Below are 26,938 nucleotides of genomic sequence, written 5' to 3'. Positions count from 1 at the left end.
CATCTACCCTGATCCCCGTGTTAGCCAATATTGTTGATGGTTCTCTCTATTCAGTTGCTGTCCCTCCCTCCTTTTCGTCTGCCATCATCACCCCTTTCCTCAAAAATACCCCTAGGCCCCACTGTCCTTCAAACTATTACCCCATCTCCAATTCCCTTTTCCTTTCCAAAGTCCTTGAACACCTTATCACCTCCAAAATCCATTCCCATCTTTCCTGGAACTCTTGTGTTTGAATTCCTCCAATCAGGCTGTCACTCTGTCATCCTGACAAAGACAGCTCAAATTCACCAATGGCCGATGTGACTAAAGTAAACGTTCCTCCTTGTATTTTTTGGCTTGTCGGCAGAGTTTGGTAGGTTGACCACACTTACATCAACTTTGGTGGGACTTCGTAGAAAATAGGAGCTGGAATAGGCCATTGGGGCCTTTGAGTCTGCTGCACCATTCCATGTGAGATTAAACCATTCTGTTCACAATCTTGGTGTCACTTTTGACCTTGAGCTAAGCTTAAACACTCACATTGATGCCATCGCTAAGATCCCCTTTCTCCACCTCCATAATACCTTAGGACTTTGCCTCAGCTCATCTGGCTCTCAAGTCCCCATTCACATCTTTATTACTTCCGGATTTGATTAATGTGCTCCAGGTCGGATCTCCCACCTCTGTAAACCTGAGCTCATCCAAAACTCTGCTGCTGCATCTTAACTTGCACCGTGGTTAGTACTGCTGTCTCACAGTGCCAAGGACCCAGGTTCGATTCCCGGCTTGAGTCACTGCCTGTGTGGAGTCTGCATGTTCTCCCCGTGCCTACGTGAGTTTCCTCTGAGTGCTCCAGTTTCCTCTCACAGTGAGACAGTGGTTAGGTGCATTGACCATGATAAATTCTCCCTCAGTGTACCCGAACAGGTGCTGGAGTGTGACAACTAGGGGATTTTCACAGTAATTTCATTGCAGTGTTAATGTAAGCCTTACTTGTGACATGAAGGAACAAACTTAAACTGAAGTTCTGTTCCCCGAACATCCCATGCTCAGTGTCCGATGTTGGCTCCCAGTCAAACAATGTCAAACAATTAGAAATGCTCATCTTTGTTTTCAAATCCCACCATGGCCTCTTCCTGTCCCTATAACAGCTCCCCATCCCACCCCACCATCACCCATCCCCATCCCATGCCCCCAAGCCCCCTTCCCCTACCCATTCTCTCTTCCATTGGGAAAAAGACACAAAAGTCTGAGGTCACGTACCAACTGACTCAAGGACAGCTTCTTCCCTGCTGCCATCAGGCTTTTGAATGGGCCTTCCTCGCATTAAGTTGATCTTTCTCTACACCCTAATATGACTGTAACACTACATTCTGCATTCTCTCTTTTCCTTCTCTGTAAACAGTATGCTCTCCCTGCAGAGTGCGCATGAAACAATACCTTTCACTGTATACTAATACATGTGATAATAATAAATCAGATCAAATCTGAAGACACAGCAATCAGATATCGCAGAACAAGTGGAGGAGAAAAAAAACCAAGCACAATAAATTAATAAGTGTTTATTCAATCATTTGGCGAAACATTATTGCATTGTTGTTTGAATATTAGATGCAATCACTTTTTAATATCATGTGACATTAACATATATAAATAATCATAAATAACCATTAATAACCATGTATTAAAAAAATCCTAGTAATTCCAGAATTCAAAGTCTTGCCTTTAGCCCTTTCGGGGCTGCAGTTCTGAAATCAAACAAGCTCCAGTTTATTCAGCCTTCTAACACTCAAATAATATTTCTTACATAAAAAACTTCAGGAAATTATTCCAATGGTTAGTATAGAAAATGCGCTATAAATTATTTTGAAAACTGCAACGGAATTTGCAGAACTCAAAGTTAATTAAAAAAATAAATCTTTTCGCATTGAGGAAGTTTGAATTTCAGGGTTTTCTAAGGCTTTAGCCGCTCCATCCCCTCCCCCGCCGTAGCTCTGTAATAAATTGTGTGGCTTCTCACAAGAAACTGTAAGTTGCTAACTCTGACCGTCTCGCCCTCTCTGTACCTCCTGGTACAGATCACTGGTGTCACCCTTCAAAGAAGGAGTCTGACCAGTTCTTGCGAGAGGAGGAAGCAGAGGTATATTGGATTATAGGGGGTGGGGTAGGCACATTGCTTCAGCTGGCTGAGTGATCCATCGCTGGGAGGCATGGTCTCCTGGATCACCTCGTGGGATTAGAAAGGAACTTCCCAGCTCTCACTCCCCGAAATTGATCTTTTTTTAAAAATCCCCAAGAATGAACACTACTATCAGTTGCAGGGGGAGTGCACGAACGCTCTTGATATGGGACATTGTTGAATGTCATTCGTTGCTACTTTAGATCAGGTTCCGGTGAGGTATCTGCTACCTTAGCTCTGATATTGTAGTGTCTATCTCATTGCCCAATCCAGCTGCAGGAAGCTCCCTGCCCCGAGGCATGCCCTTTGGCAATTATTCGCCAAACCATTGCAGAGTGCCACGTTTTGTACTACGGGTAGGGAGAGGAGAACTCGAGTCTAACTCAGCCACCAGGGGATTAAACCCTACGCTGTTGGCACTAACCTGATCCACCTGCTCGCCATCTAACCAACTGAACTAACAGCCCACTCCCTTTGCAGGCAGCTACAGGGTAGAAGTGCACCTCAGGCAGCCACTGGTAATGCATCGGCTGCACGTTACATCCATATTCAGCCTCCCGCAACACTGCGCCCTGGCACAAGTCAATAATTCTCTGGGGCGAGAGGGATGAAATGTTGAAAACTGGGGTGAGATAGCCAAGGCACAAACCCTTTTTCCAAAGCAAACTACTGTGGGGACTGGAAGTCTGAAATGAAAACAGAAAAATATTGGAAATGCTCAACCTGAAATGTCGCCCGGAATTCTCTGGCCGTTCACGCTGGTGGGATTCTGCAGTCCCGCTGTGGTGAACGGAGACATGGCTGGGTGCCAAATCCTCCACCCTCGCTTGCAGTGGCGGGGGTGGGGGAGGGGGGCATGAATGGCCGAAGAATTCTGACCATTTACTCTGTTTCTCTCCACGGACTCTTTTATTGTGGGAGAAGCAGCTTGTTGGGAAATAGACTGAGCTTTTAAAGACAACTGAGTTACAGAGAAGGGTTGAGTAGGTTAGGACTTTATTCCCTGGAGCGTAGAAGAATGAGAGGAGATTTGATAGAGGTGTATAAAATTATGATGGGTTTAGATAGAGCGAATGCAAGCAGGCTTTTTCCACTGAGGCTAGGGGAGAAAAAAAACTAGAGGACATGGGTTAAGGGTGAAGGGGGGAAAGTTTAAAGGGAATATTAGTGGGGGGGGTTTCTTCACACAGAGAGTGGTGGGAGTGTGGAATGAGCTGCCAGATGAAGTGGTGAATGCGGGCTTACTTTTAACATTTAAGAAAAACTTGGACAGGTACATGGATGAGAGGGGTGTGGAAGGATATGGTCCAGGTGTTGGTCAATGGGACGAGGCAAAAAAATGTTCGGCACAGCCAAGAAGGGCCTGTTTCTGTGCTGTAATGTTCTATGGTTCTAAGACAAATGATGGCACAGTGACACAGTGGTTAACACTGCTGCCTCACAGCGCCAGGACCCGGGTTCAATTCTGGTTTTGGGTCACTGTCTATGTGGAGGTTACACATTCTCCCCATCTCTATGTGGGTTTCCGCTGGTTGCTCCGGTTTCCTCCCACAGTCCAAAGACTGCAGGTTACACGGATTGCCCATGCTAAATTGCCCCTAATCAGGGGATTAGCTAGGGTAAATGCATGGGGTTATGGGGATAGGGCCTGGGTGGGATTGTGGTTGGTGCAGACTCGATGGGCCGAATGGCTTCCTTCTGCACTGCAGGATTCTAAAGTTAAAAGTTTATTTATTAGTCACAAGTAGGCTTACATTAACACTGCAATGAAGTTACTTTGAAATTCCCCTAGTCGCCACATTCTGGCACCTGTTCAGGTCAATGCACCTAACCAATATGTCTTTCGGACTGTGGGAGGAAACCAGAACACCTGGAGGAAACGCACGCAGACATGGGGAGAATGTGCAAATTCCACACAGACAGTGACCTGAGCCAGGAATCTATGATTCCGTGAAGAAATCAAATTTAGCTACTGATAACACCAATTATTTTCGAGTGTTAGTGACTGTCCCACCCTGTGCTGTCATTTCTTTTGTCCTTTGTATTATTATAGGGAGAGATCATTCCTGCTTTAAAATGCAGGATTTAGTTGGGCTTTTCCATGAGGCAGAATTAAGAACTGGCTGTGGAAGGGATGTGTTACTTAGTTGAGGTTAAAAAAATACAGATAAATAATGGAAATTGGAATTGAAGAAATTGTCAGGGGTTGAGTGGAGCTGCTTCTGTTGAAAAGACATTCTCCAAATGTTGACCCACCTCTCCCTTTCAGACGCTGGTTAATCTTTGGTGTATTTTCTGTAGATCATTAGATGCAGGATTCCTGTTCGAATTATCCGGTGGTCACGGATGATCTGCTGGTGACTTGCACCAAGATACACAGTACATACCTTAATTTGTATTAAATTAAATAAGGAACCTGCATTCATTTAGCACCTTTTGTGACCTCAGGATCCCCCAGAGCACTATTATAACCAATGAAATGTAATGCAGGAAACAGGGCAGCCAATGGAACACAAGTGGTAATGATCAGATAATCTACTTTAGTGGTGTTAGTTGAAGGGGGACACTGCTTCAGAATAATGTCATGGGATCATTTACTTCCACCTGAGTGACCAGGGGCCTGGGTTTAATACTTCATTTAAAATACAGCGCCGTTGACAGTGCAGCACTTCCTCCCTACTTTTTTTAATGGCTGGTTGGCCAGCATTTATTGCCCATCCCTAGTTGCCCTTGCAGGGCAATTGAGAGTCAACCACATTGCTCTGGAGTTATATGTAGGCCAGACCAGGTAAGGATGGCAGATTTCCTTCCCTAAAGGACATTAGTGAACCAGATGGGACTTTCCAACCATGGTTTCATGGTCATCAGTAGATTCTTAATTCCAGGTATTTTTATTGAATTCAAATTCCATCATCTGCCATGGTGCGATTCAAACCCAGGTCTTCAGAACATTAGCTGAGTTTCTGGATTAATAGTCTATGATAATACCACTCAGCCATTATCACTGCCCTGGCAGTGTCAGCCTAGAATTTGGTGTGGGGCTTGAACAGCACACAACCTTCTGACTCCAAGACAAGAGTGCTACCCTCGGAGTTTCAGCTGACATTAACTGCTCCGTGTTGGGCTCATCACCTCAAAACTGGAGCATGTGGTGGCTCTTAACTGCTCCCTAGCGACAAGTATCTCCATGAATGCAGGCAAATGTACGCATGCAAATGTCAGATGAGGGTGAAGGACAGGGGTCAGAGGTCAAATAACTTGCTGCCATTTACCAAGTGTGCAGGTCTGGTGATGCAGGTCTGGTGGTGTCGCTGCTCCCCTCAGCCAGAAACCCTGTGACCAAACCCCCCCGTCCCAGGACTTGGCCAAGAATGTTGATGATCTGTAAATCCTTCCATTACACACACAACAGTAGGAGGTAAGCGCAGGAGAGACTCTTCATCAGCCATGTGTTGGAAAGGAAATTGGGCGCACTCGACGATCATAGCTCCTGATTCCAACATGCATGTTGCCATAGCAACCTGGACTGCCTGAGTGAATCATAGTAAAAAGTCTAACAACACCAGGTTTTAGTCCAACCAATTTATTTGATAGTAAACGCACAAGCTTTCGAGGTTTCCCTCTTCGTCAGGTGAATGGAGAGTTCTGGCCTCGGACAGAGCATATAAAGCACAGACAGTTTAGAGATTACTGATTAGAATGCCTAATGCTAATCAGTAATCTCTAAACTGTCTGTGCTTTATATGCTCTGTCCGAGGCCAGAACTCTCCATTCACCTGACGAAGAGGGAAACCTCGAAAGCTTGTGCGTTTACTATCAAATAAATCGGTTGGACTAAAACCTGGTGTTGTCAGACTTTTTACTGTGTTTACCCCAGTCCAACGCCGGCATATCCACATCATGAGTGAATCATAACATGCCACTGCGTATGTAGACAAAACATAGCCTCATCCTTTAGGAGCAGGGAGGAGGGAGGGGACAGGGTAGGAGATATGATGGAAAGGGAGAAAATCAGGATGATTCACAGTAAGAGAGGTGTGTGGATGTTGTATGTTTCTGAGGCGCTAACCTCTCTGCTGGGTTTTATAGCTATTGCAATGCTGAGAAGGCAGCTGTTCCCTACTCCATGGGTGGGATTCTCCAGCCTTGGCAAAAGGCCGTCGGGAATCTGGATGCTCCGCAGAAAGGGGTGTCAGCAACAAATCGGGATTCCCAATGGGCATAAAGGGCATCGGGATTCACCCAACCCGCAGCACCAGTCTCCGCCCACACCAGGCAGCAGCCCAGTAACTATGTAAACCCATTAATTGTAATACAGTTAGCGGGTTTGACAGCCCATTCACCACCTCTGCCCCCCCACTGCCAAGCATTCCCACCGCCCCCTCCCCCCAAGCAGGAATGGCACTGAGTGGGCTTTGGTGCTGCTAATAACAAGGACTCCAGCACACCATGTCCCCACAGGGGGGGGGGCACCGCCATCCCCAGAGGAAAGCGGGGCATTCACTGCACCCCCCCACCCATTCCCGCCCCCCCCACCCCCCCAAACACAACACAATGCAGACAGGAAGATACCAATGACCAATCCCCTCTCAGCCCTCCTCAGACCCTCCCTCAGTGGGTGGGAGGGCGAGGGGGGGGAGGGGGAGGGGGGGGGCCGTCTCTGAATATGGAGATCAGAGCAGCCTTTAAAAAGGCCGTCCCAATGGCTGAGAAGGGAACCAAGATGTTCCCTGAAATTGTCTTTCAAGTGGGTGAATCCCAGTTGACAGGCTGTCCCAGTGCAAGGGAAACTCCCAGTGCCAGGAGAAACTCCCAGTGCCAGGAGAAACTCCCAGTGTCGGGAGAAACTCCCAGTGCCAACGGGAAACTCCCAGTGCCAGTGGGAAACTCCCAGTGCCAGGAGAAACTCCCAGTGTCGGGAGAAACTCCCAGTGCCAACGGGAAACTCCCAGTGCCAGTGGGAAACTCCCAGTGCCAGGAGAAACTCCCAGTGTCGGGAGAAACTCCCAGTGCCAACGGGAAACTCCCAGTGCCAACGGGAAACTCCCAGTGCCAGTGGGAAACTCTCCTGTTTTCCCACCGGTGTCAGCACACAGCTTATCTTCCTGAGCAGCATCAGGTGAGTTGTGCTGTTCCTCTAGTCTGCTAAATACATTGGTCTTTCTAAGTGTTTCTGTGACACGGAATCACACTGGAAATCTTCAAGCTGCTGTCAGTATTTAATGGCCTTGCGCAATCAGTCAATCCATTCCCCGTGAAGCGACTGATTAAATACTGACTGAGGGGAGGGGGAATGGGGAGACTGACTGAGGGGAGGGGGAATGGGGAGACTGACTGAGGGGAAGGGGAAATGGGGAGACTGACTGAGGGGAGGGGGAATGGGGACACTGACTGAGGGGAGGGGGAATGGGGAGACTGAGGGGAGGGGGAATGGGGGTACTGACTGAGGGGAGGGGGAATGGGGAGACTGACTGAGGGGAGGGGGAATAGGGAGACTGAGGGGAGGGGGAATGGGGACACTGACTGAGGGGAGGGGGAATGGAGACACTGAGGGGAGGGGGAATGGAGACACTGAGGGGAGGGGGAATGGGGAGACTGACTGAGGGGAGGGGGAATGGGGAGATCGACTGAGGGGAGGGGGAATGGGGAGACTGAGGGGAGGGGGAATGGGGACACTGAGGGGAGGGGGAATGGGGACACTGAGGGCAGGGGGAATGGGGACACTGACTGAGGGGAGGGGGAATGGGGAGACTGACTGAGGGGAGGGGGAATGGGGAGACTGAGGGGAGGGGGAATGGGGACACTGAGGGGAGGGGGAATGGGGAGACTGACTGAGGGGAGGGGGAATGGGGACACTGAGGGGAGGGGGAATGGGGAGACTGACTGAGGGGAGGGGGAATGGGGACACTGAGGGGAGGGGGAATGGGGAGACTGACTGAGGGGAGGGGGAATGGGGAGACTGACTGAGGGGAGGGGGAATGGGGATACTGAGGGGAGGGGGAATGGGGAGACTGAGGGGAGGGGGAATGGGGAGACTGAGGGGAGGGGGAATGGGGAGACTGAGGGGAGGGGGAATGGGGACACTGACTGAGGGGAGGGGGAATGGGGACACTGAGGGGAGGGGGAATGGGGAGACTGACTGAGGGGAGGGGGAATGGGGAGACTGACTGAGGGGAGGGGGAATGGGGATACTGAGGGGAGGGGGAATGGGGAGACTGAGGGGAGGGGGAATGGGGACACTGAGGGGAGGGGGAATGGGGAGACTGAGGGGAGGGGGAATGGAGACACTGAGGGGAGGGGGAATGGGGAGACTGACTGAGGGGAGGGGGAGTGGGGACACTGAGGGGAGGGGGAATGGGGAGACTGACTGAGGGGAGGGGGAATGGAGACACTGAGGGGAGGGGGAATGGGGACACTGAGGGGAGGGGGAATGGAGACACTGACTGAGGGGAGGGGGAATGGAGACACTGAGGGGAGGGGGAATGGGGACACTGAGGGGAGGGGGAATGGGGACACTGACTGAGGGGAGGGGGAATGGAGACACTGAGGGGAGGGGGAATGGGGACACTGAGGGGAGGGGGAATGGGGACACTGAGGGGAGGGGGAATGGGGATACTGAGGGGAGGGGGAATGGGGAGACTGACTGAGGGGAGGGGGAATGGAGACACTGAGGGGAGGGGGAATGGGGAGACTGAGGGGAGGGGGAATGGGGAGACTGACTGAGGGGAGGGGGAATGGAGACACTGAGGGGAGGGGGAATGGGGAGACTGAGGGGAGGGGGAATGGGGAGACTGACTGAGGGGAGGGGGAATGGAGACACTGAGGGGAGGGGGAATGGGGACACTGAGGGGAGGGGGAATGGGGATACTGACTGAGGGGAGGGGGAATGGGGACACTGACTGAGGGGAGGGGGAATGGGGAGACTGAGGGGAGGGGGAATGGGGGTACTGACTGAGGGGAGGGGGAATGAGAATACTGAGGGGAGGGGGAATGGGGACACTGAGGGGAGGGGGAATGGGGACACTGAGGGGAGGGGGAATGGGGACACTGAGGGGAGGGGGAATGGGGACACTGACTGAGGGGAGGGGGAATGGGGACACTGAGGGGAGGGGGAATGGGGACACTGAGGGGAGGGGGAATGGGGACACTGACTGAGGGGAGGGGGAATGGGGACACTGACTGAGGGGAGGGGGAATGGGGAGACTGAGGGGAGGGGGAATGGGGACACTGAGGGGAGGGGGAATGGGGACACTGACTGAGGGGAGGGGGAATGGGGAGACTGAGGGGAGGGGGAATGGGGGTACTGACTGAGGGGAGGGGGAATGAGAATACTGAGGGGAGGGGGAATGGGGACACTGAGGGGAGGGGGAATGGGGACACTGAGGGGAGGGGGAATGGGGACACTGAGGGGAGGGGGAATGGGGACACTGACTGAGGGGAGGGGGAATGGGGACACTGAGGGGAGGGGGAATGGGGACACTGAGGGGAGGGGGAATGGGGATACTGAGGGGAGGGGGAATGGGGACACTGACTGAGGGGAGGGGGAATGGGGATACTGACTGAGGGGAGGGGGAATGGGGAGACTGAGGGGAGGGGGAATGGGGACACTGAGGGGAGGGGGAATGGGGACACTGACTGAGGGGAGGGGGAATGGGGAGACTGAGGGGAGGGGGAATGGGGACACTGACTGAGGGGAGGGGGAATGGGGACACTGAGGGGAGGGGGAATGGGGAGACTGAGGGGAGGGGGAATGGGGACACTGACTGAGGATGCCACTGAGAGTTGTGGTCCCTGTGATCCTTAGTATCTCTCACATTGGCTACATTATTTGCTCTCTTCAACTCTGAACCCTGAGGGTGAAAGGTGAGGAGTGAGGTTGGTGATCCACCATCCTGAAAAAGAATAGTATCTGTGGTATGTTTCTCAAACAAAAAGTCTTGAATGCTCTTTCTTCCACTTTTCTTTGCTTCTTTGTTTCTTGGCTAAGACTCTCGGTGAATCTCACTGCCTTTGGTTTGTTCCTTGTTGACAAAGGCCCTGCCATTATATTGACTTAATTTCCTCTTTGATCTGTCCAATCAGCATGTGCGCCAGTATAATTCCTCCAATCTACAATGACAGACGAGAGAAATGCTTACTTTCTGAAAAAAAGACAATATCAACAACTGCATGGCATTTAATCCCAGCTTCCTACATGTCCACTCATTGTAATTCAGTCAATGTTCTGAATGGCAGCCTTAGCTTTGTAAATATTTTCTTTTAATGGTAAATATGGGTCATCTCATAATGGCATCAATGTCCATTAATGGCAGCTTGCAGCCACCACACTTACTACCTTACTTTCCTTGTTGAGTCACTGACCCTCACTCTGCTGGGGAGGGGGTCCTGGGGCTTCAGGAGTTTTCTGTGGCTTTGACAGTTTGTTCATGTTTTTGGAGTTTTGGGTCAGGGCGGGGTGGCGGGGGGGTGATGAGAGTTTCCTGGTGGTGTGGGGGATTCCCAGAGCTGTGGCTTGATAGTTTTTTTTTTGAGGCTCGATGTTCCCTGGGGTTTTGGGCCTTTAATAGGGCTTTGGGTGTTGCCTTGTGGTTCTGGAGTTTCCTGGGAAGTTTGGGAGTTTCCTAGAGATTCAGTATTATTTGTGGGAGGAGTAAGGTACTATTTAGAAGGGGCACGGAAGTTTCCTGCGGGGTTTGATAGTTTCCCAGGGATTCCATAGTTTCCTGGGAGTTGGAGAGTTTCCTGGTAGTTCGGGGGTCTCATGGGAATTTTGGGGCACCCTGGGAAAGGATGCGGGGGGTTATTGTAGGGGTTTGGATTTAAGTAAAAAGTAAAGTTTATTTATTAGTCACAAGTAAGGCTTACACTAACAATGCAATGAAGTTACTGTGAAATTCCCCTAGTTGCCACACTCCAGCACCTGTTTGGGTCAATGTACCTAACCAGCATGTCTTTCAAAATGTGGGAGAAAACTGGAGCACCCGGAGGAAACACACGCTGACGTGGGGAGAACATGCAGACTCCACACAGACAGTGACCCAAGCCAGGAATTAGAACCTGGGTCCCTGGCGCTGTGAGGCAGCAGTGCTAACCACTGTGCCACCGTGCCGTTTTGGGAACTCCCTAGGGGTTGGGAAGCTTCCTGATAGTTTGGCGGTTCCCTGTAATGGTTTAGAAATTTCCTGGGTTTGGGAGTTTACTGATTGGGATTTTCTTGGAGGTTTCAGAGTTTGCCGCGATGGTTTGGGAATTTCCTGGGGGTTCTGGAATTTCTTGGGAGTTTGGGAATTTCCAAGTGGTGTGGGAGTTTCCTGGGCGTTTCAGAGTTCCCTGTGATAGTTTGGAAATTTCCTGGGGGTTTGTGAGTTTCTTGGGGTTTTGGGGAATCCACAATGAGCTTGAGTCACATTCTCCAACATGGTTCTAACTGCTGTATAACCAAATCTCTTGTTAACCACTCCCAGTCCTCCCCTCCAGTACTGCCCCCCCCCGCCCCTACAAGAAAAGCTGCCAAACCCATTCTCAGTAAGTATATAATATATACGAATATGTAACCTATAGGAGTTGTGGTTTCCATATAGACAGAGAATACTGACACAGGCAAATTGATACACACAGATACATGTACCTATATATGTGTGGGCTGATCCACGCACATGCTGCCTACCTGTGGCAGTGCCAGCCCAAGGACAATGCCCCCCACCAGCAGCAGATGACTCTCTATCCAGATCGCTGCTTTGTCTGCACAGCCCGCCGGGTGCAAGAATTTCGAGGCTTCCAGTTGGTTTAGGGATTGCTTCCCAAACCCACACATTGTGTTGATCACCGTCTGGAGACAGGAGGGAGGAGAGGAGCAGAAACAAATAAAACATCACAGATTGAGTGAGATGGACATTGCCATAGCGCTGTGCCTGTGGGATATGACATACATTTGCAATATGGGTCAGATGTCCACCACTCATTATTAATCCAGAGGCTTTTTTAATTGATTTGTGGGACATGGGTGTTGCCCATCCCTAATTGCCCTGAAGAGGCAGTTCGGAGTTAATCACATTGCTCTGTCTCTAGAGTCACGTGTAGGCCAGACTGGATGAGGAGGGTAGATTCCCTTCCCTAAAGGACATTAGTGAATCAGATGGGTTTTTCTGACAACTGATAATGGCTTCATAGTTATCAGTAGATTCTTAATTTCAGTTTTTTTTATTGAATTCAAATTCCATCATCTGCTGAGGGAGTGTTTAGCAGGAGTTGTGGACCAGCCTGCTTTAATTTAATTAATTATCAGGTGGCCACACGGTGAAGCCTTCCATTGTTTGCTGGAGCAGACGAGTGAAGGAGCAGAGAGAGAGCTAAGATTTTACCTGTTAAAAACCTGTTTAAAATAAGTTTAAAGCACTTTGTTCTTTGTAGAACTGTTTAAAGCATTTATTTTATTGTATTTACTGCTTTAAGAATTCTGAGGGAGTGTTTAGAAGGAGTTGTGGACCAGCCTGCTTTAAATCAGCGCCAGGTTTAAAAGGAGGCCTGGTGTAGACAGCGGGCAGCGTCTGAGCGGGCAGCGGAGTGAGAGGGAAACAGGGTGAGTTAATAGGGCTTAATATCAAAAAGGGCTGGAAGGAAAAAAGGCCAGGTGAGTTTGTTTGAAAAAACAAGGAAAAAAATTTTTCTCAAACCCACTACAGTGAATAATGGAGGGGCATGTGATGTGTGGTTTCTGTATGATGTGGGAACTGGTGGACTCCAGGGTCCTCCCCAGTGACCATGTCTGTAGTAAGTGCAGGTTGCTGGAGGAGCTCCAGCTCAAGGTGGACGAGCTGGCCTCTGAGCTACAGACACTGAGGCTCATCAGGGGGAGAGAGGGTGCCATTGTCAATGGGGTGCAAGTGACATCCACCCCCCCTAGACTGGCTAACTCTAAGGGTCAGGGACAAGAGGGGGCTGCTGGGAAGAGGAAGGGGGGTGAGGAGCGGAGGCCTCAGCCTCTTAATCTGCAAAACAGGTTTGAGGTTCTTGCTGCCAGACTGGAAGAGGACGAGGCAGGTGAGGTTGGTGAGCAAATTGCACACGGTACAGTGATGCAGCAGGACATAGGCAAAAAGAAGGGAAAAAGGAACGCAGTAGTAATTGGGGACAGTGGGGTGAAGGGTATTGACACTGTCCTTTGTCACAATGACAAAGTGCACAGAAGGGTGTGTTGTCTGCCTGGTGCTTGGGTCCGGGATGTCGCAGCTGGGCTGCAGAGGAACCTGGAGTGGGAGGGTGAGAATCCGGTTGTTGTGGTACATGTGGGTGCCAACGACGTAGGCAAAGTGCGGACTGAGGATCTGGGGAGGGAGTATGAGAAGCTGGGAATGGAATTAAAAAGTAGAACCGACAAGGTGGTCATCTCTGGGCTACTGCCTGAACCGAGTGCAGACGGGTGTAGGGTTGACAGGATTAAGTAAGTGAATGGGTGGCTCAGAGATTGGTGTGGGAGGAATGGGTTTGAATTTATGGGGCATTGGCACCAGTATTGGGGTAGGTGGGACCTGTTCGGGCGGGATGGGGTTGGTCTGAACCGTGCTGGGACCAGAGTGCTGGCGAATCGAGTAAAGAGGACTGTAGACAGGGCTTTAAACTAATTGGGGGGGGGGAGGGTGCGAGGGTAGGTGACCTTACGAGGTCTAAAGTTAAGGAGAGTGTACAGGTAAGGGAAGAGGCCGAGGATGTCCCAATAATAGAGGGAGTAGGGGGCGTGAGTACGGTTGGTGGAGTTACGGGTCCAGGTGAAGGCTGGGATGAAAGCGCTGTATCTGAATGCACGAAGCATTCGGAATAAAGTGGATGAGCTGGTGGCGCAGATCAACACAAATGGATATGATCTGGTGGCCATTACAGAGACGTGGCTGCAAGGTGACAGGGACTGGGAGCTGAATGTCCAAGGGTATCAAGTGTTTAGGAAGGATAGGCAGGAGGAAAGAGGGGGGGGCGTAGCTCTGCTGATTAAGGATAGCATCAAGGTGGTAGCAAGGGATGATATTGCAGCCAAGGAGCAGAGGGTGGAATCGTTGTGGGTGGAGATTAGGAACAGCAAAGGGAGGAAGACGCTGGTGGGTGTCGTCTATAGGCCCCCGAATAATGATCTGGAGGTGGGGCGGGCTGTTAACGCGCAAATAAGTGCGGCGTGCAGGAATGGGACGGCAGTAGTTATGGGGGATTTCAATCTGCGTATTGATTGGTCGACCCATGTTGGACACGGTGGGCTCGAGGAGGAGTTCTTGGAATGCTGCCGGGATAATTTCCTTGAACAGTGTGTGTTGGAGCCGACGAGGGAGCGAGCTATCTTGGATCTGGTGCTATGTAATGAGGCGGGTAGAATTAGGGACCTTGCGGTGAAGGATCCTCTTGGACAGAGTGATCATTGTATGGTGGAGTTTCTGGTGCAGATGGAGGAGGAGAAAGTGGGTTCCCGGACACGCGTCCTTTGTTTGAATAGAGGGGAGTACAGTAGGATGAGAGAAGAATTGGCAAATGTGGACTGGGGGAGCGCGTTGGAGGGAGGGTCTGCTGAGGAGCAGTGGAGGATCTTTAAGGAGATCTTTCTTGGTGCTCAGCAGAAATTTATTCCGATGGTCAAAAAGGACTGTAGGAGGAGAGGTAATAAGCCGTGGATAACGAAGGAGGTGAAGGAAAGTGTTAAATTAAAAGCGGAGGAATTTAGAGTAGCTAAGAGTAGTGGGCGAGAAGAGGATTGGGAGAGGTTTAAATGTCAACAAAGATTGACAAAGAAGTTGATAAAGGAGGGTAGGAGAAACTATGAAGCTGGGCTAGTATAATAGCTAATATAAAAAAGGATAGCAAGAGTTTTTATAAATATATAAAAAGGAAGAGGCTGGCTAGGGTGAACGTTGGTCCTTTAGAGGATGAGAAAGGGGACCTAGTGGTAGGGGATGGGAATATGGCTAAGGTATTGAATAACATTTTTGTTTCTGTCTTCACGGAGGAGGACGTGAATAATTTGCCGGGTGTTAGCGATGGTAGGACTGGAGGGTCTTAATGACATTACTGTTACTAGAGAGGCGGTGCTCGACAGACCGGAGGGGCTGATTGTGGACAAGTCCCCAGGACCGGATGGAATGCATCCGAGGGTTCTGAAAGAAATGGCGGAGGTGATAGTGGATGCCTTGGTGGTTATTTTCCAGACGTCGCTGGATTCCGGGGAAGTGCCGGAAGATTGGAAAACGGCTAATGTTACGCCATTGTTTAAGAAGGGTGCCAGGCAAAAGGCAGGGAATTATAGGCCGGTTAGTTTAACGTCTGTTGTAGGTAAAATGTTAGAATCCGTCATTAAGGAGGAAATTGCGAGGCATCTTGAAGGCAATTGCTTGATAGAGCAGACGCAGCACGGTTTCATTAAAGGGAAGTCGTGTCTGACAAATTTACTGGAGTTCTATGAGGATGTGTCTAGGGCGGTGGATAGAGGAGAGCCGGTGGATGTGGTCTTTCTGGATTTTCAGAAGGCGTTTGACAAAGTACCTCATAAGAGGTTATTGCAGAAGGTCAGGGGACTTGGAGTTGGGGGTAGGGTGTTAGCATGGATAGAGGATTGGTTGTCAAATAGGAGGCAGAGAGTGGGGGTCAACGGGTGCTATTCGGATTGGCGGATGGTGACTAGTGGAGTGCCCCAGGGGTCAGTGCTGGGGCCTCAGCTTTTTACCATTTATATAGATGATCTGGAGGAGGGAACCGTGTGTAGGGTGTCGAAATTTGCGGATGACACCAAGATTGGGGGAACGGCAAATTGTGCGGAGGGTGTGGAGAGTCTGCAGAAGGATCTAGATAGGCTGGGCGAATGGGCCAGGAAATGGCAAATGGAATTTAATGTTGGCAAGTGTGAGGTGGTCCACTTTGGTAGGAAGAATGGTAGGAAGGACTATTACTTACGGGGCGAAAAACTGCAGCAGGCGACGGTGCAGAGGGACCTCGGGGTCCTTGTGCATGAGTCGCAAAAACCCAGCTTGCAGGTGCAACAGGTGGTCAGGAAGGCGAATGGGATGCTGGCCTTCATAGCAAAGGGGATTGAATATAAAAGTAGGGAGGTCTTGCTGCAGCTGTATAGGGCATTGGTGAGGCCGCAGCTGGAGTACTGTGTGCAGTTTTGGGCGCTGCACCTGCGCAAAGATATTTTGGCCTTGGAGGGAGTGCAGAGGAGGTTTACTAGGCTGATACCGGAGTTGAGGGGGTTGAACTATGAGGAGAGGCTGAATAAACTAGGCTTGTACTCGTTAGAGTTTAGAAGAATGAGGGGAGATCTCATTGAGACGTATAAGATGATGAATGGGATGGCTAGGATAGAGGTGGAGAGACTCTTCCCACTGAAAAAAGACAGTAGGACTAGGGGGCACAGCCTCAAGATAAAGGGGGGGCGTTTTAGAACGGAGTTGAGGAGGAACTTCTTCACTCAAAGGGTGGTGAATCTCTGGAATTCTCTACCCATTGAAGTGGTGGAGGCTGCCTCGCTAAATATTTTTAAGACGCGGGTTGATGGGTTTTTGATAAGAGAGGGGATTAAGGGTTATGGGGAGAGGGTGGGAAAGTGGAACTGAGCCACAACAGATCAGCCATGATCTTATTGAATAGCGGGGCAGGCTCGAAGGGCCAGATGGCCTACTCCTGCTCCTATTTCTTATGTTCTTATGTTCTTATAATACCAGGCCATTGCCCTTCCTACAGAGTATTCCCGAGCAGGTAACGACCAGCAAATTGGAGCTGATTTTGGGGAAGTAGAATTTGCATTCATATTTCAAGTCACCAGGCACTTACTTTGATGAATTTCAGGTAACTTGCAAAATTAAATTTTTATTTGATCCGAGTGCTAAATGCCCATATCAAGTTCTAGGTGGCACAGCGGTCAGCACTGCTGCCTCACAGCGCCAGGGATTCCTGGCTTGGGTCACTGTCTGTGCAGAGTCTGCACATTCTCCCCGTTTCTGCGTGGGTTTCCTCCCACAGTCCGAAAGATGTGCTGGTTAGGTGCATTGGCCGTGCTAAATTCTCCCTCTATACCCGGACAGGTCTTTTTGACAGGTCAGTTTGACTTGCCTGGGTTTGCAAAACCTCACTTACTGTACTGTCTGGAGACAATACACATCTCTTTAACCTGTGCTCAGTGCTCCTTCCACTCACATTGTCGGCCACTTTAAGACTTGAATAGCAGGTTAGGTGTAAAGATTCGCATCCTAATCAGTAATCTGTAAACTATCTGTGCTGTTATATCCTCTGTCTGAGGCCAGTACTCTCCATTCACCCGACAAAGAGGGGAAACCTCGAAAGCTTGTGAGTTTACTATCAAATAAGTCGGTTGGACTTAAACCTGGTGTTGTCAGACTTCTTACTGTGTTTACCCGAATAGGTGCCAGAGTGTGGTGACTGGGGGATTTTCACAGTAATTTAGTTGCAGTGTTAATGTAAGCCTATTTGTGACACCAATAATAAATAATAAATAAATGAAGTCCGGTATAAAAGCAAAATACTGCAGATGCTGGAAATCTGAAACACTGGAAATACTCAGTGGTTGGCAGCTCTTGTGATGAGAGTTAACATTGAACATTGTTCAGAAGAAGTTCACTAAACTCACACAAACAACAGCTGAGGTACTGCAGGCTGTCAACACCGAATTAATCGTACCCTAGCAACCCTGGGTACCCTTAGAAGAGATGAAAAGTTTGTTTTTTTTTAATTGCAGTTTTGTCGAACAGCTTACCTCGCCGGGTATCAGGGTACAGCAGGAGTAAGGCACGCCACAGCGCTCAGGGCTAGGATTGTTCGGGGTACAGTTGAAATACATATTCTTTGACCAATCTTTGTAATTGGTCCATCCACAGCACTGAAACTGCGCAAAGATAAAGGAAGAAAATCTTTTACAGGCTGTAATTACATTGAAATCATCATTAATTACTACATAAAATCTGGAACAGCCAGTTCTGAAAGCTTGTGGCATTTGCTACAAATAAACCTGTTGGACTTTAAGCTGGTGTTGTGAGACTTCTTTCTGTTTTTACCCCAGTCCAACGCCGGCATTTCCACATTATGTTGTTTTTATACAGATATATCAAATATATATTACAAAAATATATAGTCACTTGGTAATACAGAACTTGAGTATTGATGAAAAAGGAGACGTTGTCAAAGCTTTTCATCTTGCACTTATCAGGACAAATTCTCAGGAATACCAAATCTTAAAAGGAACAATACTTTATACTGCATGAGAAGAGGGTGCTGATTGGCTGACAAACACACTCTGATTGGTAGAACCATTGTCATGGAGAATGCACCAGGGAACAGTTAACTGCCAAGCTTTTTGGTTAAATTCAAAGCAGGCAATTTGTCTCTGATTAGGCATGGTGTTGCCATGGGGAATGAATCAGGGTATGTCTGTCCTCTCAGCTATTGTTTAGGTGAAAAGGACACAATGCATGGGCATGTTCTTCCTGTTTGCAGCAGACAAGGACTTATATGAATATAAGCAGCTTCAGCACTTATAAGTGAGCTACACTGCAAACCTGAATGATAATCTTAAATTGGCTATTAGTGTAATTCATAGCACAATTAGGATTGCTTAGTCAATGTGTTCCAATTGTGGATTCCCATGCAATGTTGGATTCTATGTTTTGAGCTTCGCAAATGTGGACTGGTTGAGTACAGTCTGTACTTTGTCTGTTGCAAACGTGCTGAAGGGACATGCTGTTTGAAATGATCAATTAAAGTTAAAGTTTACTTATTGGTCACAAGTAGGCTTACATTAACGCTGCAATGAAATTACTGTGAAAATCCCCTAGTCGCCACACTCCGGTGCCTGGTCAGATACACTGAGGGAGAATTTAATGTTGCCAATGCGCCTAACCAGCACATCTTTCAGACTATGGGAGGAAACTGGAGCACCTGGAGGAAACCCACACAGACACGGGAAGAATGTGCAGACTCCGCACGTACAGTGAGCCAAGCTGGGAATTGAACCTGGGTGCCTGGCGCTGTGAGGCAGTAGGGCTAACCATTGTGCAATCATGCCACTCTAGTTTTTGAGATGTGTGGCTAACATACCTGGCGTTACACTGGCACTAAAATTCGGATACCACATTAGCACTATCCTGACCACGATAAAGATGACTGGGCAATTGCCCTGTCAATCAATACAGTAAATGACTGGGATTGGTCTACGGACATCATTTTAAAATCGAGACATTAGACTGGCCAACTACAGAGCTGTAGTGACTTGGTGCAAATTAGGTGCAGCAGAGCTTTGGAAGAATTCAAGATTATGGACAGTATTTAGTTGAGTATTGACTAGATGGTCATAGTGCACACTTTACCCAGTATCAGCTGGGATTCCAAGCCACGAGGAGCCCAGGGATAAATTAGACTGAATTGTTATGGGGGCAGGAGGGGGCAGGTCACCATTATAATAAATAATCGCAAATTACTGCAGATGCTGGAATCTGAAACCAAAAGAGAAAATGCTGGAAAATCTCAGCAGGTCTGGCAGCATCTGTAAGGAGAGAAAAGAGCTGACGTTTCGAGTCTCTGGAATCTCTGGTGAATCTCTGGAATTCTCTGCCCGTTGAAGTGGTGGAGGCTGCCTCGCTAAATATTTTTAAGACGCGGGTTGATGGGTTTTTGATAAGAGAGGGGATTAAGGGTTATGGGGAGAGGGCGGGAAAGTGGAACTGAGCAGCGACAGATCAGCCATGATCTTATTGAATAGCGGGGCAGGCTCGAAGGGCTAGATGGCCTACTCCTGCTCCTATTTCTTATGTTCTTATGAGTCCAGATGATACTTTGTCAAAGCCCACCATAGGGTGGGGGTGGGGGTCATCATTGTTCCATCTGTCCCAATCTCTACCAACAGAGCAACTTTAATCCAAGAGGCTGATCAGTTTCCTCAATATTGTAGACTGCCCCTGGGGCCCAGCTTTGCACTTACAGCCCACCATTTCAATGCTGATGAGACCTACCCCTCCAAATGACTTTCCCCCTTCCAGCACCAGTGAGCAATGGGCAGTCTCTGCTGTGGTACCCATGGCCTGCACAGGGTCAAAATCTCCAACACCCTGATCTCAAAGGAAGAGAGAAATGGAATTCTGGTGTGGGACTTGAACCTGGAGCTACTTACTCTATTTTCTATCCTGATAAATTGATACATGCCAGAATAATTTGAGGTTCGGAGCCAATGGTTGTGATTTTAGGTTAATTTCGATCCCCGCTTTTCATACGGGGAGCCTGTGGCCTACAATTGGAAACCAGTTGGGGGGGGTGTGGTCTCAATAAAAATACCACACAGACTAACATGTACACAATGTCAATGCTGCAATCTCACTCTGAACAGTGCAATTACCTCTCTCTGAATGTAGTCGATCAGATTCTGCAGGTCAATGTCATTTCTGTAATGCACAATGGCTTTCTTCATGAATTTACTCACCGTCTCTTCAGCCTACATAGAGAATAAAAGATCAAAGTGATTGATGTCAGAAATGAAGGTAAACTAGTGTGCTAACGGCTTATATAGAAATCTCTGTATTAAAAATCGAATTGTTGACAGGAAGGTCACTGGTTCTGAAGGTTCGGTATTGATGTGTATTTTTATTAAGAAGCAGCCAGTTATTTCTGCTCCAGCCTCTTCAGTAGTTCCACTAACTGGGGGTTTTGGTTTGTGCTGAATGTCAAGGAGCAGCTTGTGGGTGTCACCCTGATTCCATGGGAAACTCTCTCTCCTTCGAGTCAGAGCAAGGCTGTGGGTTCAAATCCCAGGCCAGAGGCTAAAGCATATCATTGTGAGCAGGCACATCAGTGCGATATTGTGAGAGTGCTGCCCTGTCAGAGGCGCTGTCTTTCAGATAAACAGCGGCCTTGTCTGCCCACTCAGGTTATGTAAAAGATGCCACGGTGCTATTTTGAAGAGTAGGAGAGTTCAAAGGGAACAGCAATCATGGAATCACAGAATACTACAGTGTAGAAGAGGCCCTTCAGCCCATCAAGTCTGTACTGACACATAAAATACCCTGACCTGACCATCTAATCCCATTACCAGCACTTGGCCTTGAATGTAATAGCGTGCCAAGTACTCATCCAGGTACTTTGTAAAGGATGTGAGGCATCCCACTTCCACCACCCTCCCAGGCAGTGCATTCCAGGCAGTCACCACCCTCTGGGTAAATGTTTTTCCTCAAATCCCCCCTAAACCTCCCACCCCTCACTTCTAACTTGTGATCCCTTGGAACTGACTCTTCAACTAAGGGGAACAACTGTTCCCTACTCACCCTGTCCATGCCCCTCATAATCTTGAACACCTCAATCAGGTCACCCCTCAGTCTTCTCTGCTCTAGAGAAAACAACTCAAGCCTATCCAACCTCTCTTTGTAACTTAAATGTTCCATCCCGGGCGGCATCCTGGTGAATCTCCTCTGCACCCCCTCCAGTGCGTTCATGTCCTTTTTATAATGTGACAACCAGAACTGCACACGGTACTCCAGCTATGGCCTCACCAAAGTTCAATACAATTCCATCATGACCTCTCTACCTTTGTAATCTATACCCTGATTGATAAAGGTAAGTCTGCCATATGCCTTTTTCACCTCCCTATTAACCTAGTGTTCTGCCTTCTGAGATCTAAGGTCAAACACGGTAAGGTCCCTTTGTTCTTTCCCATCCTTCCCATTGTCAGACCTTTCATATTATGCTTCCTTGTCAAATTACTCCTTCCAAAGTGTATCACTTCACACTTATCAGGGTTAAATTCCATCTGCTACTTATGTGTCACAATGTCTTACAAATGTCACAATCCAGCACATTTAATCCCCCAAATCTCCCTCACCAGCTAGGAGAATATTTTTGATCATCAGATTTCTCCTACCCTTCATTGGATTTCTTCATCTGAACCTCCCCACCCCACTCCCCCTCCCCGTTATTCTTTGAATTGAGCCATTAGATCTTACATTAGGATGAGACATTAAGCCATTGTCTACTTGTTCTAATGGTTCAGGTGGATACCAGTGGGGAACGTGCTGTCTGTGTGTGTGTATGTTGGGTGGAGGGGTCGCTTTTGGTAGGACTGGAAGATCCTGTTGGTGGGAAAGGCTGGAAAATGCAACCCCTTGAATTTGAATCTTCCAACTCTGAAGTAGGTGCTGAGCTAAAAGAAAAATGAAACCAACCAGATCCCTATAAGATCAAAGCTTTCCTTGAATGTTGCTTAGTCTGATCACCATATAACTCTTTGCATAGATTCAAATGACATAGAATATGGGGAACAGGGCCCAAATGGACAATGTCAGCGTCCATGTCTCACATGAACCTCCACCCACTTTGCTTCAGGTAACCGCACCAACATACCCTTCCCCTCCTTTCTCTGATGTTCCATCTCCAACTTCCCCTTAAATACATCAAAAGCTATTCACCTCAACTGTTTGCCGTGGTATTATGTTCCAGGTTCTAACCACTCTCCAGGTAGGGAAATCTCTTCAGCATTCTCTGTTGAATGTATTAATAACTATCTCATATTCATGACCCCAGTCATGGGCTCTCCCCCAGGTGGAAACATCTTGACATCTATCCTATCAAACATCTTTACAATGTTAAAAACTCCAATTGTGTCACCCCTCAGCCTTCTCTTTTCTATGGAGAAGAGTCCCAATCTGTGCATTCTTTCATATAGAAGGCAAAGGGATCAGGAAGGGCATACAATGTTTGTGAAAGGCTCGATGTTAGGTATGAAGAAAACAAGGAGATGAGATCTCTTTATCAGATGTGGCAGGGACAGAGCGGTGATAGAAGCTAAGATTCTTTATGTGTCTCAGTGGAGATGTGAAACTGTATAATACAGTATTATGGAACACAGTGAGATCTCAGGGAATCTTTGACTACCCTTAGAACTAGTTACTCCTGGATTTGGGGGCCAACACACTGCTTTCATGTTCCAAGAGGGAACTTCCGACCTAGAACAGTGTGTCTGTCCTAGAATTACCTTGTCAGAATACACGAATCCCAGGATTCCAACCGCCAACTGTGCCAAGAAGAGGATGGTCAGACTCACCGAAAACTGCAAAGAAAATTGACAAAGACAGGTTTGTAACAAAGCAATTGAGGTAGTACCGACTAGTGTTAGTACTGACTTACTAATCTGTTAGTTGTCCTCATACATCAACATTTTCACAGCAAACGAGAGTCCTTGTGGAGAAATGTAGAACTGGCTCAGGAAATTATGCTATGTTTTTAAAAAATTCATTCATGAGACACAGTCATCGCTGGCTGGCCAGCATTTATTGCCCATGGAGTGCAGCTGCGAGTCTGGAGTCACATGTAGGCCAGACCAGGTAAGGACGGCAGATTTCCTTCCCTAAAGGACATTAGTGAACCAGATGGATTTTTCTACAATCAACAATGGTTTCATGATCATCAGTAGATTCTTAATTCCAGATACTTCTTATTGAATTCAAATTCCGCCATTTACCACGGTGGGATTTGAAACTAGGCCTCCGGAACATTAGCTGAGTTTCTGGATTAATAGTCTAGTGATAATACCACTAGGCCATTGCCTCCCCATACAATGAAGCAGACAACTGTGGGGTTGTTAACGGTCACCATTTTAGGTAGATTTTGGTGTGTTCCTGAAGGGTGGCATGGTTGCACCCACTTTGCTTCAGCTAACCCCACCAACATATCCATCCCCTCCTTTCTCTGATGTTCATATCCAGCTTCCCCTTAAGTACATCTAAAACTATTCACCTCAACTGTTTGCTGTGGTATTAAGTTCCAGGTTCTAACCACCCTCCAGGTAGGGAAATCTCTTTAGCGTTCTCTAATAGTATTAATAACTATCTCACATTCATGACCACAGTCACGGGCTCCCCCCAAGTGGAAACATCTCTACATTGGTTGTGATGTGATTAGCAGTACTGCATCACAGCGCCAGGGACCCACATTCGATTCCCAGCTTGGGTCACTGTCTGTGCAGAGTCTGCACATTCTCCCTGTCTATGCATGGGTTTCCTCCGGGTGCTCCGGTTTCCTCCCACTGTCTGAAAGACATGCCGGTTAGGTGCACTGGCCATGCTGAATTCTCCCTCAGCGTACCCGAAAAGGCACCAGAATATGATGACTAGGGGATTTTCATAGTAACTTCATTGCAGTGTTAATGTAAGCCTACTTGTGACACTAATAATAAACTTTAGAAAAAGGGTAATCTTCATTGTGCATTGTAACATTGACCTGAAATCTTGCCTTTCTGTTTGCTGACATTGTAGGCTCGGAAAAGACCATAACTATTGATCTGTAAAATATGCTTGATGAGATTAATGCCAAAATCAATGCCTCCTTGTGTCAATGTAGCATTATTCTATCAGCATTGATGGTGCTGGAGGGCTTCACTGTACCAACAAAACACTCAAACTGCACACTGCAGTCTGTGAAGAAACATGATTGGAGATGACCACTCTGAGGAAGAGGTAAGAAGCTCCACTTGAAGTACAAGGTTAAGGAACCTTGTGGGCTGGAAGCATGACAGAAGTAGGGCAGAATGCTGTATTATACCTTATCAAATTGAGGTATAAAAGATCATAAAAGGTATGGTTAAAGTAAAGGTGGAGCAGATGCTTCCACTTGTGGGACATTCTAGAGTGAGAGGTCATAGCCTTAGGATGAAGGGTAGTAAATTTAAAACAGAGTTAAGGAGAAACTACATCCTCCAGAGGGTTGTGAATCTGTGGAATTTGCTACCCAAAGTGTTGTGGATGCTGGAACGGTGAGTAAGTTTAAGGGGGAGCGAGACACATTTTTAACTGGTAATGGGTTGAAGGGTTATGGGGAAAAGGCAGGAAAATGGGGATGAGGAGCATATCAGCCATGATCAATTGGCAGAGCGGACTCAATGGGCTGAATGGCCTAATTCTGCTCCTATATCTTATGAACTTATGAGGTAGATCTCAATCCCAAATTCCAACATAATTGATGACTTTTCCGGTTATGGAGATTCCTGGGAATAATAATTGGCCAGCTTCTTTCTGTGACTCAGTCACAAAAGGAAAGAAAGAAAGAACTAAAGGTTAGAAGCTGCAGCTGGAGTACTGTGTGCAGTTTTGGGCGCCGCACCTGCGCAAGGATATTTTGGCCCTGGAGGGAGTGCAGAGGAGGTTTACTAGGCTGATACCGGAGTTGAGGGGATTGAGCTATGAGGAGAGGCTGAATAAACTAGGCTTGTACTCATTAGAGTTTAGAAGAATGAGGGGAGATCTCATTGAGACGTATAAGATGATGAATGGGATGGATAGGATAGAGGTGGAGAGACTCTTCCCGCTCAAAAAAGACAGTAGGACTAGGGGGCACAGCCTCAAGATAAAGGGGAGGCGGTTTAGAACGGAGTTGAGGAGGAACTTCTTCACTCAAAGGGTGGTGAATCTCTGGAATTCTCTGCCCGTTGAAGTGGTGGAGGCTGCCTCGCTAAATATTTTTAAGAAGCGGGTTGATGGGTTCTTGATAAGAGAGGGGATTAAGGGTTATGGGGAGAGGGCGGGAAAGTGGAACTGAGCCACAACAGATCAGCCATGATCTTATTGAATGGCGGGGCAGGCTCGAAGGGCTAGATGGCCTACTCCTGCTCCTATTTCTTATGTTCTTATGTTCTTATGTAGAAGGGCAACCTAGGAAACCTTGGAAAAGAAGATACTTTATTTGAACAGTAAACGTTACAGGGAAAAGGTCACCATGGGGAGAAAGCATTCCTTTTATTATCATACACATCTCTTCAATGTGCAAGACACAAAAAAAATGCCTACGTGTAGCAAAGAATGTGACATGCTTGTGAATTTTAGTAATGACTGAAAGGGTGGCAATGGTATAGTGGTAATACCACTGAGGCCTGGATTAATGCTCTGGGGACATGGGTTCAAATCCCAGTATGGCAGCTGGTGGAGCTTAAATTGAGTTAATTGACCTGGAATATAAAGCTTGTCTCAGTTAGGCAAACATGAAATGATCACTAATCCCCCCCTTTAGGGAAGGAATTCTGTCTTTCTCACCTGCTATGGCCTACGTGTGACTCCAGATTCTTAACTGCCCTCTGAAGTGGCTGAGCAAGCCACTCAGTTCAAGGGGCACAGATGGGCAAAAAATACTGGTCTTGCCAATGATGCTCACATCCCATGAAAGAATTAACAAAAAACTAATCACCAAATCAGTAAATTGTGCCTGTATAGTAGACCAGGAGTAAACCAAATCAAGGCAAGATGCACTCTTGACCAGGATGTTAGGTGGCTTATTCTCAGGCTCGTTCTAACATTGTGGCTCTTCTATTGGGGGTCACCCTATTCACATTCAGCCAGTGAGGTACTTTAAAAATATAGGCACAGTGATAATATCAGAAACATGGCAGCCATTTTGAACACAGGATCCTACAAATAGCAAAATGATAAACACCAAATAATCCATTTTCTTTTGTGATGGTGATTGAGGTGTAAATATTGGCCAGGACACAGGGGATAAGCCCCATGTTCTTCATTGAAATTATGCCATGGAATCTGTCACATCCATTGAGAGGTAAAATGAGGTCTTGGATCCCTGGAATGAAGAGCTTGTCATATGCGGAACAGTTAAGGGCTCTGGGTCTGTACTCGTTGGAGTTTAGAAGGATGTGGGGGGATCTTATTGAAACTTACAGGGTGCTGCGAGGCGTGGATAGAGTGGAGGTGGATAGGATGTTTCCACTAGTAGAAAAAACTAGAACCAGAGGGCACAACATCAGGCTAAAAAGATGAT

At 47.8% G+C, this 26,938-nt stretch overlaps 1 protein-coding gene across 2 annotated transcripts in view; it reads right to left on the bottom strand.

Annotated features, from left to right (window-relative positions):
* Positions 1 to 9,917: 9,917 nt before the first annotated feature.
* tspan33b (tetraspanin 33b) overlaps positions 9,918 to 26,938 on the bottom strand; it is a 63,191-nt gene continuing 46,170 nt past the window's right edge. For both annotated transcript variants that reach the window (XM_080200791.1, XM_080200792.1), the window contains exons 5-9: positions 23,154 to 23,228; positions 20,529 to 20,624; positions 17,901 to 18,029; positions 11,826 to 11,987; positions 9,918 to 10,267 (exon numbers count right to left, since the gene is read on the bottom strand). In XM_080200791.1, coding sequence (XP_080056917.1) covers positions 10,202 to 10,267; positions 11,826 to 11,987; positions 17,901 to 18,029; positions 20,529 to 20,624; positions 23,154 to 23,228 — 528 coding nt within the window. In that variant the 3' untranslated portion in view covers positions 9,918 to 10,201. The remainder of the gene's footprint in view (positions 10,268 to 11,825; positions 11,988 to 17,900; positions 18,030 to 20,528; positions 20,625 to 23,153; positions 23,229 to 26,938) is intronic.

Source organism: Carcharhinus amblyrhynchos, chromosome 12, assembly GCF_965287045.1.
Source record: "Carcharhinus amblyrhynchos chromosome 12, sCarAmb.v2.hapA, whole genome shotgun sequence".
NCBI lineage: Eukaryota > Metazoa > Chordata > Chondrichthyes > Carcharhiniformes > Carcharhinidae > Carcharhinus > Carcharhinus amblyrhynchos.
The sequence above is the reverse complement of the archived record's forward strand: the minus strand, read 5'-3'. Positions and strand labels throughout refer to the sequence as shown.